The sequence below is a fragment of the Neofelis nebulosa genome, chromosome 14, assembly GCF_028018385.1.
Source record: "Neofelis nebulosa isolate mNeoNeb1 chromosome 14, mNeoNeb1.pri, whole genome shotgun sequence".
NCBI classification, from domain to species: domain Eukaryota; kingdom Metazoa; phylum Chordata; class Mammalia; order Carnivora; family Felidae; genus Neofelis; species Neofelis nebulosa.
In genome coordinates, this window is record NC_080795.1 from 52,002,142 (window position 1) to 52,018,252 (window position 16,111).

Sequence of the window (16,111 nt, forward strand, 5' to 3'; positions counted from 1 at the left end):
TATTTTGAGGTATCATAATTTGACGTTAAATTCTGTATTTAGCACGAAAGTACCGTAATATTTACTAACTTTCATTGTATTTGGTAAGAATTATAACCTCACATTTTATTGTTTTTAGAATTTTCTAAGACACATTAAATCTGAGAAAAATAAATAAATAGCAGATTAATGCCCACTAAATTTCTCTGTCATATCATACAGATTTTTTTCATTGGCAAACTAATATTGCCAAACTAAACTTTGGCAAAACTAATATTGCCATTTTATGACTTTTAGATATTTCATAAAGTTTGTAGAGCATAAAGAAAATTAAAATGGCTCAGATCTGTTTCTAATTTACCAAGCAATGATTCTATCAGATTCTCCTACACTGAACATTCCACTCCATTGTAGAATTTTCTGCATGCCTACTTCATTGTATATTGACATACATGTAAGAGGCGTGACTCATCAAGGTTTTGAGAAAAAACTTCTCCAAGAAGTCCTACAAAGACAGGCAATTCTGAATCTCTCACTTGCACTATACTTTCCCAGTGAAGGTGAACATACCAGCTTCTCCTTTAAGTCTAAAACCACCAGTCATGTTTGTTTTTATGTGGTTTGTGCAATTGGTACAGAAGGATGATTAATTCCTATTGGCAATCTTTAAAATTCCAAGATCACAGAGAAATTTCAGCAATTTCAGCATCTTGTTTGGATACTTTTTACCTACGTGTTTATTTTATAAGTGATGCTTTGATAGAAGTAGTAGTACAAAATCAAGCTTCTTAGAAAAATTTTAGTTTGGCTAAACTTAATGTAATTCTTTCCCCCCAAAAAGATACATCTTAATATGTTCTAATATTTACCTAAAGTTAGAGTTTTTCTTAGACATAGTAATTATTTAAAGATCTATAATAATTTCTGCAATTAATAGCCAAATATTTTTGCCTAAAGGGTAAGTAGAATTTCAAATGCTTATGCTATTATTGTATACTAATAACACTATGTGCTTTCTGAAATGCTTTGTGTATGCTTCCTCAAGATCTTCAAACTACCTCAGAAATAGAGTGCCAGATAGTCATTTATGTAAAAATTGTTTAACATTTACTAGGTTATTACAGAGCAGTTTGCATTTTAATTCTTATTACATTACATTTAGCATTAAGACAACAGTGGGTCAAGTCTGGCTTTTGTTGTTGAAGGTTCACTGGAGTAGAGTAATCACAACATGGTCATCTCGGCCTTGCCATAACATCTCTCCTTCGAAGTCAACAAGTCCATGCTTCCTGGCACGCATAAGAATGCCCACTACTTTATCTGAAATACGAACGTATCTGTCAAAGAGGTCTCCAAAAGTAACCTGAATCTTGCCATCTCGTCTGTGGTGGGCCATCGTGCGGATGATGAAGCACATGTCCATGATCTCTCGGTAGATGTGCTCCTCAGCTCGCTTGGCCCTTTCTGCAGTTTTGGTTCCCTCCTTGGGACGGCCATAGCCTTCATCTCCCTTGTGCAGGCGGGTGGACATGGCCAGCTCGTAATCAAATTCCTCACTGAAAGGATTGAGCTTCTGTGTCTGTATGTGTTCGTCAGCCCATTGTTGCCATCTCCCTTTCAGGTTGTCCACTTGGCTGTATTTCCGCTGGGCCTTGCAGCTGAGTTTCTCTGTAAATCTATTTGCCCTAAAAGGTAGAGAGGGTGAAGGATCAAGACACTGATATTTAACATCCAAGTGTTGTTTTCTCTTTGCACTTCCTACCCATACGCATCTTAACGTAAGTCTAATTTTTTCACTATAAACAAAATATAATCACAATACAAAAAATTAGAAATGAAAGAAGAAAAATTAGAATGGTCACACCTTTGTTCTTTATTATTATTTTTTTTCAAGGATAGTTGACAACCACCATTGTTCTTATTTTGGTATACCATAAAAAGTATTAAACTCTATTTCAGGGAAAAAGCTTCCTTACACAAATATAATGTAAATATGTGTGTCTTAACGTTGCATGTTAGTAACATTTTAGAACTGGAATCATATGAATACATTAAGAGAAACCACTTTGTATAGGAATTCAGGAATCAGTTATTTTCCCAAAACAAGGCTTATTATACATATAGCACACGTATATTGTACTACTTACTTATGTATGTATGTTCATATATGGATTTTTAGGAGAGTGTATTTATACTAGTATCAATGATGTGCCACGAATTTTGGAATATCAAGTTGTATAGGTAGAAGACAATAGGTAGCAATTGTAACATTTATTGAATACTTGGTGCTGGCATTCTTCCAAACACTTTTTATTAACATTCCTATGATCATTCTAGGAGATTGGTACTACTAATCTCTCTCCACAGATGAGGAAACTGAGGTCAGAGGGGTTAAGCAACTTGCTTAAAGACACAAAACTGTTAAGTGCTGGGATTTGAACCAGGTCTGTGTGTCACTTCTGTGAAACACTGCCCTAAACCAGTGGCAAAGGCAGTATTCAAATACCAACTGTCTGAGGCTAAAGTCAATATCCTTCCCACCGTGCAGTGATGGTACTCATCATGGGGGGGTACAGTGTCTAATAAGTAGATGATTTATGTTTCAGATGTGTGTGTCTTCTCCTTGCAATTTGGAATGCATTTTCTTGTTAATAAAAAACAGCATTGGAAAGCGTAGACCAGTAGTATCGTGAAGGTGCAGGCCCAATTTTAAAATAGGTAGTTTATCTTTAAAGGATATCTCTGTCTTTTCTGTATCTCCAGTCTCCTAGACTTTTTTCTCCTAGGTCTCTTTGTCTTCACAAGGAAACTCTTGGACTGTCTAAAAGTCAGAGATTTGTATTCCTCATTGTCACGAGTGACCCGCCCTTCCTTTTCTCCACTCCCCAAGCGCCCTTATGTCTGGAAGCACTGGGATGGGTGCTGTAGAGCCTCACTGAAGTTGCTGGCGTGAACCGCAGGCCTGAGCTAAGTGGCCCCTCCTATCCAAGCTCTCACAACTCTCTCTTCAAAACCCAGCTACAGGTCAGATGTGAGTATTCCTCACTGTCCAATCTCACTTCCTGAAATCTGGTTATCCCAATGCAGGAAACTCCCAGATGTGGGTAGGGAGACACAGGTTACTTCTAGCAGCATAGTTTTCAAGAGAGGAATAACAACCACTAGATGGCGAACTTTCACTAATTCCCATGCTTTGTGTGTTCAAAACTATGTTTGCTGCATTCAGTTTCTTTATTAAAACAGAGCCAAAACTAGGGATATGCTGATACGTATAACACTGTTATTCTTTGTAGCCGTGTGGACAAAAGTATATGACAAAGTTAATCTGGCAAAAGCACATAAAAACAGTATACACAAAGTATATAACAAAGTTAATCAGGAAAAAGCACACAAAAACTGTATACACAATTATTGCAATTTTTAAAAATCACATATGTGTGGAAAAGTGCTAGGAATTACACCACACTGAAATGGAATGGATTTCCCTCAGCCCCCTGATCCTCACCATCACCTGCCTCTCCACAGACTATCCCTGTTCAACTTCTCAGAGTATGGACTGCTGGATCTTGTTATCAAATGAGAGCAAACATTAGAACCTCCCCTTAGAACCATGGCAATCCATGACAGGCATAGTCTTCAATAACAAGCCCAAAGCCGTCCTAACATATATAACCAAAGCTCACACCTGATTTCAGACTGGGTCATCCTGCTAGAGAAGAGACTTGAAACGTCTCAGAAGAAAGTGAAGAGTAGCATCATTTGTTAACTCATACAAATGTTTCTCAAGCATCAACTGTACTTCTGTCCTATATAAGAAAATGTAATACAGTAGTCCACCCCTTATTCATGGTTTCAGTTACCCGCCGGCAACCCCAGTCTGGGAGCACAGGAGCTTCCTTCTAATGAGTCATCGGAAGGTTAGCAGTAGCCTAACACTACATCACGGTGCCATCATTCACCTCATTTTATCATCTCACGTAGTCACAGAAGAGTGAATACGGAACAGAAAGATATTTTGAGAGAGAGACCACATTCACATAACTTTTATTATACTACATGGTTAGAATTGTTCTATTGTGGTTAATGTCTTTACTGTGCTTAATTTTGTAAATTAAGCTTTATCATAGATATGTACGTATAGGAAATAAAACATATGTAAGTACTTTCTGCAGTTTTCAGTATCCACTAGAGGTCTTAGAATGTATCCCCCACACGTAAGGAGGGGACTCCTGTACATCTTCCCTGTCAGGTGCTTTTGGGCACTTCGGCATCCTTTATTAAAGTAGCTATGACACCTGGTGTGTGTCAGATACTGTTTTAGGTACTCACTGGATATTCAATAATGAAAAAAAAAAAGACAATAAATAATCACTGAAAGATATTCATGAAAATAATGAGACTAATACAAATTTGAGTATATGGTAAAATTCTAAGTATATAAAATGTGTACACATCAAGATGAAGAAATCATTAGCGTGTGCATAATTGAAAATAACTGTTAGTATTCAGATCCAGTTTTTTTTTCATTTTTTTAAAAATCATCTTTCATGTTGGTATCATGTTGATTTTGTAATTTAAAGAAAGGGAAAAAAAGGAAAATACTCAAATTGACATCCAAAGCTAACTTGTTCAAACTGTGTGTTATATGAGTCTCTGATTCCTTGATGTGGGTTTTTTTCCCCTCTAATTTTCAACTCTGTGTCTTTAGGGATAGGGTTGATGTTGGTGAGGTAATAAATCTCTGAGGAAGTGAAGCATTTATCTTCTAAAAAAGCACCTCCTAATTCTTAATGCCCATTTGTTATATTGTCAAATTGTAATTCCCAATAATCGGACAGAAGGAAAGCAAAGAAATTGGTCCAATAAGGAAGAATTAGAAAATAGGCAGGTTATAAAAGATGAAGTCCTAAGAGAAAATATACCTTAACGAGGTACCTTACCTTAATTGTCTTTATCTTATAAACGTTCTGTATTGTTATTGTATTTCCAATTTTAAAAAAGCCTGAAAATATCATGTTTAAATCAGGATTAGAAAATGTTATACCTTGAATATCCTCTTGGTCAATGAATATAAGAAACAATATACTTGCTTATCCTGTTTTTGTTTTCAAGTAACAATGAGAATAATAGTTTAGATTGAGCTTCAGAAGTACAATCTAGTATAAATTTATAGAAAGCAAAGCAATATTCAAAGACTGACATCACACCCATATTTAGGATAGTAATATTTAATCTAAACTTGCCTTCTTAGTTTCATTCTTAGTAAACAAAGTTTCTTACAATCAACAAGTATTTCCCTGGTCCTATTATGTGCAAAAGTAACTAATTCTACTAGACATTCTAAGCATTCTCATTGGAAAGTGTACATTCTTTCACTGAAATAAATTCTGAAATTTATTTATCTGTCAGCTTTCAAAATGACATCAGTTCGAGGGCTCCTTTCTTCTGTGAATGGGATATTCAGCAATATAATGAGAATATAGGAACCAACTGTATCATAGGTTTTATCATTTTGGAGTAATAATTATATGGGTAAGTTATTAAATATGAATAAACCCCATGGGAAATAAAAGTCTTGAAAGGCATATTTCAAACTTAACCAAGTTCACTGACACTAGAAACACTCTGGTAGGTGGCCTTCACCTGCACCACCAAATGATGCTTCAAAACGCTGTTGGGCTTGGAGGTGAAGTTTTCTGGTCTAAGTCTTGGATCTGCCTGAAGAAAGCAGAGATCTGCTCTCATTGCCCCACTGCAGAGTGTGACTCTCCTACAGCCGAGGGGGCATCTCTCCTCTTAGCACAGCAACATTTCTCTGTCAGGAAAGCAAATAATTCCTTTCTGACTTCCCGGGAAAGTGTTGCCAAGAATTTGCTCCTCTGTAAATTGATTCGCTTACTCCTCTCCACAGGAAGTGTAGCCAGTTTGATTAAGGGAAGCATGCATTCACGGGGTCACATTTATCTCTTTCTGTCAGCAATCAGATTTGAGAGCCCGGCCTGTGATTCTTCTTGCAAATTGGCAACTGTCCTCAGCGTCCATAGAAAGGGTTCCACGCTCTAGAATTGGGGTCAATAGCAGAAAGCCATACTTTGTCCTCTGTTTCTAATAAAACCCTTCAATATAGTTGTACCCAAACCTTACACTTTGGGTGTTATTAGGATTCCATTAGTTAAGCTGACACTTTGCCTTCCATTTTATATCTTGAGTCTGTTCTCTACTGAGAGAATTGGTAGATTCTCAGAGAATCAGTGGGTAAGAACATAAGCTCTGTCATCAACCTTCCCAACTTCATCACTTACCAACTCTATGATTTGGATACATTTCTTGATGTCTCTATGTGTCAATTCCCTTATCTATAAAATGGCATTCTGATGCTCAATTTTTATTTTTGCTGAATGTAACTTGGCAGGGAGGATAAGTGGATATTTGGCACTTTTGTACAGAAGATCTCACCATTTTTGTATTGGTGAGGGATGCAATTCCTTTTGTCTAAAGGAGCTGGACCAAACAAGTCATGTAGCCGTACAATCAAAACACTCAGTATTTTAAAAATACGGCATAAAATAGAAACCATTTTCATAGGTTAGCAAAACTCTGTTAGTAAAGAATATCTCTACTTTTTACCAAATCTGACTTATTCATTTTTATTATCTATGAAACATCTTGACCACCAAGAAAATTCTTTCTACTTAATCCCTCATGATACATAATTTGCTCCCTATTGGTGGAAATGGGTAATTAATGGTGCTTAGGATTAAGTGAACAAAACCCCCCCTTCATATAGGCTTACTCAATAATGCCACACTCATTTCTCAAACAGTATTTGAGAGTCCCATCAGGCTTCTGCTGTAGTTTTCTGAGCACAGCTAGGATTACTGCTGACATTAAGAGATGCTGTCTCTGCATAAGACATTCTGGTATCCTATGTACTCCAAGACTGAGAGAAAGGAACCAAAGAAGGAATGAAGAGATTTAATCCCACTCTTCCACCCCAGCCCTGAGGACCAGTCTTCTAGTGTCCTGTAGGATTGGGATTACCATGGCTGGGCCTTCTTCTCTGCTTACAATGCATACAACTTATTCACGAGTTCCTCTGGGTCCACTGCTCTGCATATTAATATCAAAATAACTCTATGGCTTATGTCTTTTTTTTAAGATGAGGACAGGATTTGCCAAAGTAACCATGATTCAAACCTAATTGTCTCTTATTCAAAGCTTATGCACCTTCCCATCACACTAAGAAGGTGTCCGTGTACATGTCTGACTTTAGGAACTTGTGAAGGGTCATGTATGCGAGTCCTCACTTCCAGGTGAAATAGTTTAGAGTCTAGTGAAGAGGGTGGGATTGGAAGCCAGATTGCCTACCTTCAAATCCCTTGGGCTGTACACTCTTATACAAATTTTCTACTATGTCTTTGTCTTATGCCCCCATCTATCAAATGTGGATAATTATACCGACCCCAGGAGAATATTATGAGGATGAAACGAATAAACATAAGAATACACATTGACAGGTGCCAAAGAAGAATACATGCCTGGGAGATCGATGCCAGCTGTCACGTTCCTACCTCTGGCCAGTCCAAAGCGTGCTGACAGAAGATCTTCATTGTGTCATCCTCAGTCTTGATTCTGTTAGGTTCTAGTATTCCATTTCTAGCACATACACACCCACACCCAAAATCCACAAGGCCAGAATTAGACTGTGGTTCCATATGTTCTGGTAGAACAATTATATCTGATAACGAATTTCTGTATGAACATGAGTAGAACACAGATCCAGATCTCTTCACACATCCTCAAGGCCCCGCCTGAGAGCACTGTGTCTGCTTTCAAAACATTGCATTTGGAGACAGGCACATCTCAGCTTTGTCACAAACTTGCTGGGTAAACTTTACCTTCTGAACTTTAGTGCCCTGATCCCTAACATGGGATAATACCTGCCTCAGAAAAGGACAAAGCATGTAAAATACCCGTGGCACACATTAAATGCACGAGGGTTGTTACAATTATCTAGATGTGCCATTTCACTTTTCTTGAAAACATGGGATATTGTAGTCCTCTTTCAAAATGTCTTTCATGTCACAATCTGTAAGACAGTTTTTTGTCAAACCAGGTAATCAGGTTTGTTCTTTACCTTATTTCATTAAATGTAAAAAGCACACCCACACATCTAATATTCCAAGAGGGAGTCTGTTGATCAGCATTCATCAGAGACTTTTCACATATTTTGATATTCTCCAGTTGTGGAGTGAGATATCCAGACTTTCTACTATGTGCAGGTGGAGTGTCTTGAAAGACAGCCTTGAAAGACAGTCTTTTTTTTTTTTCTGTCTGAACAAATGTATCAGTTTGACTCAGTGTGTATGTCTGAGTGTGTAGGTATGTGTATTTGACATCTAAATGTTTTCGGATTGTGGTATTTTAATCACCTGGCTTTAATAGCGTGTCTGTCTTTGTTTACCAACAGAACGAACTTTTTCTGAAACGTTGAAAAATTTCCAAATAATAGAATCTATATGAATAATAACAGCTTTTACATATGGAGTATATGTGGCCGGTACTGTGCTAAGGGCCTGGCAGCCTTAATCTCATTTACTTCTGCCAGTACAACAGACTTTATCCCCTAAGGTTACTTTTGCTATCATTTTACAAAGAAATGGGTTTAGAAAAATAAACAGTGTGTGTGCATGTGTTGAGAACATTTAAGATCTACTCTCTTAGCCACTTTCAAGCATGTAACAGTGTTGTTAACTATAGTGGGGGCGGAGCTGGAACTTGAACTTGGGTCTGTCTGACTTCAGAGCCTACTCTGGAGTTAGATAGCAGCCTCCCCACCTGTTTACTGGGTCACAGAGACCTCTGCCTGGCAGGCACTCTCTAGGTAGATGTGTTTGCTGATAACACTACAGACTGGTTTGAGACCAGGGAAAGGTTTGCCCGCTGTACCAACAAGCACTGTTTCGGCAGAGAAATAAGTCAGTTTGTTACTCATCATAGAATGTATTTTAAAAAATGTACCCAAAGCAGACAACCTTCTCTGGTGGCTTTATCTTTGTTGAGGCTAAGACTTGAGTAGCCAGTTCAAAACAGAAAGCAGAAACAAAATAGTACGGGCCCTCGACCCCAAGGCCCATGTGTAGCTGGGCACTGCCCCTTTAGTCCCCACAGGACCTCACTGCCCGCCCAGTCTTTAAGATTCTCATTCTAACCTTGGTAGCATTTCCCTGCTCTCTCGGTCCCCATGGCTGGTCACGGCTCCAAGGCAGAGTAAGGAGCTGAAGGGGGCATTCACTTACTGGGAAGGCAAGGGGCGTTTGATTCTGATGGTGACCACCTGCTCTCCGTCCTGCTCGGGCCTTTCCTCGGTCTCCCCTCCGTAGCCGCTGTCCTCTGTGTCTATGCTATCACTCCGCCACTGGGGCTCATCCCGTCCCATCTCTTTCCAGCCTTTGGTCAGCTCGGACACCAGGTTGGCGCACTTTCTCCTCCGCGTCGGGGAGCCATGGCTCTGGAGGATTCTGTCAATGTCATCCTCTTGCCGCCCGGCTCCAGGCATGTCACCGTCCTTCTCGTACCTGTGGCTGAGGTGGCTGACATCCCCTCCTCTCTCGTAAGCTTTGCTGACAATTGTTTTGGTCACCTCTCTCCTTTTGATACGAGAGGCTTCAGCGGCTCCCTCTGGCTTTTGGGAGGGAGACTTCGGGGCGCTCTGAGCTTTCTGGCAGGGGGTGGGGTAGATCACTGGCTTAGGAGCTCGGGGTGCGTCCTGGGTCCCTCCCGGCTGCCAACCTGTGGGCTCTTGGGCCTGCCTGATGCTGTTCTCGTTTGCCCACTGCTGCCAGCCTCGGGCCAAGTTGATAACCAGGGTGGCTGTGCGGACCTTCCGGAGGGCACGCTTGGCTGGGCCCTCCTCTCTTCCCTTCTCTCCCAGAGCCATGCCACCCTTCTCTTCTCTGCCGGTAGCCCGGGCACTGGCTGAAGCGACTGTCCACCTGTGGAGTGCCTGAGATTTAAATAGAAGCAGGGTGTGGGGTGGGAAGAGTTTGGTGACCGTGGAAACTATGTGAAATATTTCTTGCCAAGATGTGGTGCCTTCCCCGCGATGGTGTGCTTTTTTTAAACCCTGACGTCTCCAGTTTCATCACGGCAGACGGACGTCTCTGCTGGTAAAGGACAGTGATACGCACTCCCTTTCTTCTCAAGTGCCAAGAGTGGAAATGACTAGGTTTGATCATGTGCTCAGCCCTATGTTCTTCTTGACCTTAAAATATGGTCCTACCATTTATAGCAGCGTAAAATATGTGCACAAATTGTTCTAGGAATATTATAGGCTTGTTCTCATTTAAATCTCAAAAGGGCTCTTGATTAGTCCCATTTTATAGAGAAGTACATTGAAATCTCACTTCCTACAGCTAATAATATCCGCGATTCAAACCCAGATCTGTCTGATTCAAAACTTGTGCTTTTTACTCTAGTTATCAAAGATCCTATTACCTTTTTCTTTTGTCTTCACCTCTATTTGATACAGACCTTAGAATCACCTCCTCCAACCTTCATTTTCCAGATGAGAAAACCGAGGCCCAGGTAAGGGGGAGACAAAGGGCGGGTTTTCCAGTCCCAAGCTTGAATTGTTGTATAGACAGGTCATATTGATATATAAGACAATGGTCAAATTTTTGGTCCAATTTTTTTTTAAGCTTTAAATTAAGTCCTACACACACACACTGACTTTCGGAAATTATTATTACAAAAAATCTTTTCAAATATGTTGAAAAATATTTTGTTTCAAAAAAGATCATTTAAAGACAAAATAAGTGAGCGCTATCAGAAGCAAACGCCGCATGACCTTTTGTTTTTAATAACATACCCTTCCTTTAGGTTGATGTAGAAAAAGCCATGCATTCGATTCTCGGAACAAAGATTGAAATAGAGTTTTTAAAAAAGGACTAGATAGATAGGTCATTTGGAGAGAAAAAGAACCAGATATGAAGTGTACTAAACCAGATAAAATGCTCAGAACTCAGCACTGAATAATTTCTTAAAGACAAATTGAATTTTTTCTCATACAATAGTCTATAGACTTCGGAACTGTATCCTTTCCTCTAATCAATATTGATTGAGAATTGCTGCCTAAGAGGATAAAAAGGGGCATGAAAGTCAGTTAATTCTAATGGTGAGACAAATTTATTTAAAAAAAATGTTGATGTCAGTTTTTCATCATGTAGGTCATTTACCTCCTAAGATTAAAACAATTTGGGAGATGATTTAATACTCTACCTAGAAATCTGTCAGATGTGTACTCAGAGTTCAACAGCATCTGATAATGTTAACGGAGACAAAATCTTTCTTGATTAAGAGGAAATTGGATCACAAGGAAAGAAGACTATTACAAATCAAGATTTAAATCTGAGTCTGAAATTTCTGGCATGCTTTCCCGGAATGTAGATACACTGCAGACTGGTTCCCGTTAGATTCTTTTCACCCCACTTGGAATGCCCTTGGGAAGAAATGGGGTTCTTAAGAGATGCCCATGAGCTTAGCCCAGGATCAGGCTAATTTACAACTGTCCGGGGAGTTTTTCTGCTCCTCTGTGCACACCTGCTCCACGTTCAATTCTGATAGAAGGAGACAAAGTAGAGACCATAAAATGTTATTGGAGTTTCAATATTAACAGGCTTTGCGGTCCACTGCCTGGGGCTTGGGGCTGTCAGCAGATGGTCTTGGCAAAAAACAGAGGCAGCTCCCAACAGAATCTGGTCATTCTTTCTGAGATCTCACTTCGGCAACTGCGGCCTGTGGCTCTTCATTCCTACATCTCCAGAAGAGAGTGTAAAATTTTTGTTTCCTTCTTATGTCTACTTTGGGCATTCCTTCCCTAGAGCAAGTTCTGTATGCTACCTAGTGTGCATTTTATAAGAAATGTTCTATCTTCTTTCTCAACCTAGATCTAAATTCTTAGGAGTTCAGTATTCTTCTATTGTAATAGAAAGTGCAAAACAAATGGAGATAGAGTCTAAAAGATAAAGATATAGTAGAAAAAGCAGTTTACAATGTGAGCTTCCTATGAAAACATGAGATTAGAAACTGTAAGTGAAGGTTTGGAGGTGATTAATGAAGTAATTACCACCTAAGAAATGTGTCATAAGTGTGAAAGTGTTTTGAAACTATATTCATTTTTACTAGATTCTTATGGGCAATCCTAGGGAAGGAAGGGAGTTGTATTTATATGCTTCTTTGCATTATGCACTTAGGAGTCAGGTAGGACCAACTCTCATAATCATCTGTATACTTTTACTCAAGACTTCAGAAACCTACGTTTGCTCAAAGCTTTTTTTTTTTTTTTAATTTTTTTTCAACGTTTTTTATTTATTTTTGGGACAGAGAGAGACAGAGCATGAACGGGGGAGGGGCAGAGAGAGAGGGAGACACAGAATCGGAAACAGGCTCCAGGCTCTGAGCCATCAGCCCAGAGCCTGACACGGGGCTCGAACTCACGGACCGCGAGATCGTGACCTGGCTGAAGTCGGACGCTTAACCGACTGCGCCACCCAGGCGCCCCTGCTCAAAGCTTTTATGCAACAATAATTTCACTGATCCTTTATACATAAACTACTAAGTCCTTTAATCATTCAGTTTCACAAAAATAGGAATAAAAAGACTTCAATACAGAACAAAAAAGAGCTTCTGATTTCAAGTGAATTTACTCAGTGTTCATGAAAGGTATACAATGGGCAAAGCGTGATGATAGACAATGTGGGTGAGGGTAGAAAGCTGAGCAAGACAGAGCTTACTTTCCAGGTTTCCCAATCTAGCCAGGAGAACACATATATACAACTGTTTTAAAAGTTTGGGGAGAGCTATATTAGAAATATAAATAAAGCTTAATGGAATGATCATTGAGCAAAGGGTGACTGCTTTTATTGGAAGAACTTCACGGAAATGGTGATCCTTTATCTGTTTTTTTTCAAAGATAAAGAGAACCTTACCAGGTGGAGAAAAGGTACTCTGATCTGAAGAAACAATGTGAACAAAGTTACAGAGGCATGAAGATACACGGTACATGTAGAGACCTTCTAACAGTCCAGAGTAGAGATCACAAACTCAGATGCCTGCAGGGTCGTACAGGTCACTCAAATGTGTGAGGTGAGTTGGGTTTGGGGGTACAATGTGGGGTGGTGAGACCTATGGGCAACTGGTGAAGTAATGTTTCAAGAGAAGTAGGAAATGTGGATTTTTACATGAACTCTCCCAATTCTTTAAATGGTAACTGTTAAGACACACACACACATGCACACATTCACACTAGTACTGGGTGAACCAATGTGGTGTAGCATGGGGTGGGGTTGTTTATGGGCCCTCAGTTTATGAGTTTGAGAGAAGAATATACAGTGTATAGGGTAAGGACAATGGCTAGGGAACAGTAGGGCAGGCCTTTGAAGAAGTAGTCAGAGCTACATTGTGAAGGAATTGGTGTTTTATCATATGGGACTCATTGCATCACTCAAGTATTTTAAGCCCCATGCAATCTCAAATTAGCATTACCAAGTGATGAAATCTAGAACCAGTGAAGTGGGATCTGGATTGGAAAAGATAAGACAGGATAGGAAGACTTTTTTTTTTAAATAAAAAACGTTTATTTATTTTTGAGAGACAGAGCATGAGCATGAGCAGAGGAGGGGCAGACACAGAATCCAAAGCAGGATTCAGGCTCTGAGCTGTCAGCACAGAGCCCGACCTGGGGCTCGAACTCACAAACTGCAAGATCATGACCTGAGCTGAAGTCGGACGCTTCACTGACTGAGCCACCCAGGCACCCCAAAGACAGGGAGACTCTTTACAGGAGTTAGTAAATTAATCTTGAAAAGAAACACATGAGGATCTGAAAGATTTGAGAGCCACTGAGGGGAACATTCCAAAGGACATAATAGGGACCAATGAATTGCTGTGGGTGATGGGTGTCAAGGATGATCTAGAGATATCGATTTAAATGATGAGTGTGAGGACATGATTTTAGCTGGGAAAGAACAGGAGAAGAGGAGGATTTGTGGTAAGAAGGTAAAACTCCATTTTGCAGTGAGGAAGCTCCGGGGCATGCCTGTGGAGATGTTGAGTAGTGAGGGACCAGGAATATGGACTCTGTGGTCAAGCAGAACCCAGTGAAAATCTGGGTTCTGCTGGTTAGCAGGGTGATGTAGGCCATGTTATTTAGTTTCTCTATGATTCCGTTTCTTCATCTGTAAGATGAGTATTATCAGGGCATCTACCTCATAATGTCAGGGTGAGGATTGAGTTAACACACGTAAAGCACTTAACACCATGCCTGGCACACGTAAGTCCTTGATACATGGTTATTGTTATTCATACCTTGATGTTGAGTCAAGGGGTTAGAAAACTAAAGCTCCTTAAATAATTCTGTTCGATGAAGGACAGGATTAATACCACATCCATGGCAGGGGTCAGTCTTCAGATGGGAGGGTCAAGCGGGGTCACTTGTAGGGACTGGAGGCTGTAAGGTAATTTATAGTGAGGCTTTTAAGGCAGTGTCTAAAAGGTTTCCCTCAGCATGATGAGGGTCAGATGAGGTCTCAGTTATTTGGTAGTGATAACACCATTGAGTTCAACTCTTCCCTGGAACCTCCTGGAATATAGAGCTCAGTGGTTTACAATCAGTGAGAACTACACTAGAATCTCAAATCACATTGGGATCACCTGTGGGGCTTTAAAAACTACAGACGGTAAAGTGCTGTATCTAGAGACAGGTCTTGGGTGGAGTCCTGGCACCACCTTAATCTAGCATACCATCAGGGTTGAGAACCAAGGTTCCAGATTTTAGAGTACTGTGGGTCCAGCAGACACTCACCATATTGACTTTAAGGGCACAGTGACCAGTAGCTTAGGTCTGGGTTCAAATAGATTGTTTTTACATTCTGGATCTTCTTTCGGAATCTCCGTATCCTTGCAGAGTTCATTAACTTCTCTGAGACTCAATTGCCTTGTCTGAAAATGGCAATAATTATTACTTCCCCTGTGTTGCTATTGTGTTTATACAAGATGAAGTCTCTGAAGCAGTTAGCCTAATGCCTAGTACACTGTATAAGAGAACCACATGGAAGATTCGTACACTGTCATTTATACTGTAACTGAGGATAATGATGCCATCTTCTAAATAAATAACTTAGATTCATAGACTACATATCAAACCTCAGTATGAATAATGCAGTATAAATTTTTACATTGTAAACAATAACAATTTTACATATATTTTCGGAGACTAAAGAAAATTTCAGACAACAAATGTCACAAGACCCATTATCAAACTGTAGTCACATGAATTCAGAAAGCAAATATGCAAGTGCTTATTATAATAAATCTGAACAGTGTTTGTTATTTATTCTACCTTAAAAAATACAATCTCTTGATCCCATATCCACTCCATTTCTCCACTCCCCCTAAGTAAAACTCCTTGGAAGAATTGTGTATGTTGCCTATCTCTAATTCTGTTTCCTGTTTTTTCTTGAACCCAATCCAAACAGGTCTTACCTTCACAATTTATTAAAACTATCCTTGTGTCACCAATGACTTCCATAGTGTTCAATCTAATAATCAATTATTGGTTCCAAATACTTGTTCTATCTGCTACATTGGACATGCTAGAATAGTCGGTCAATCCTCATTCATATGTTTTCTTCACTTTACTTCTGGAAACAACTCTCTAGGTTTTCCTCCTACATCACCACTGCTGCCTCTCAATCTCTTTTGCTGGTACTTGCTCTTCTCCCCAGCTTCTTAACATTGGACTGTGCAAGGCTCAGCCTGGGTCCTTTTCCCTGCTCAATCTATACTCACTTCCTTGGTGATCTCAAGGTTTCGAATGCCACCTCTATGATGACAATTCTCAAATATAGACCTCCAGCCTGACCTGTCCCTTGTACTCCAGGCTTGCACACTCAGCAACATGGTAGTCATCTCTACAGGATATGTGCCTAATGATTAGCTCAACCCTAATGTGTACAAATTGAATTTCAATATTTCCAACTAGAGCTTGGCACAGTATCCTCTTTTCAGCTCAAAATCAACTTTGTTCTGCCAGTTGCTCAGGCCAGAAAACCTGAAGTAATCTTTGACTCCT

The 16,111-nt window shown here is 39.7% G+C and overlaps 1 protein-coding gene across 1 annotated transcript; it reads right to left on the minus strand.

Annotated features, from left to right (window-relative positions):
- Nucleotides 1–1,059: 1,059 nt before the first annotated feature.
- ABRA (actin binding Rho activating protein) lies at nt 1,060–9,990 on the minus strand. Its single transcript, XM_058698832.1, has 2 exons — nt 9,279–9,990; nt 1,060–1,664 (listed from the first exon to the last, which is right to left on the minus strand). The coding sequence occupies exons 1-2, from the start codon at nt 9,917–9,919 to the stop codon at nt 1,187–1,189; spliced, it is 1,119 nt and encodes a 372-aa protein (XP_058554815.1). The 5' UTR covers nt 9,920–9,990; the 3' UTR covers nt 1,060–1,186.
- Nucleotides 9,991–16,111: the final 6,121 nt, after the last annotated feature.

Bases quoted from the DNA above. Each gene is read 5' to 3' on its own strand.
- ABRA (XM_058698832.1), bottom strand. From the start codon at position 9,919: ATGGCTCTGGGAGAGAAGGGAAGAGAGGAGGGCCCAGCCAAGCGTGCC. The intron at 1,665-9,278 runs GTAAGTGAATGC...TCTACCTTTTAG, and splicing joins AAACGCCCCTTGCCTTCCCA to GGCAAATAGATTTACAGAGA.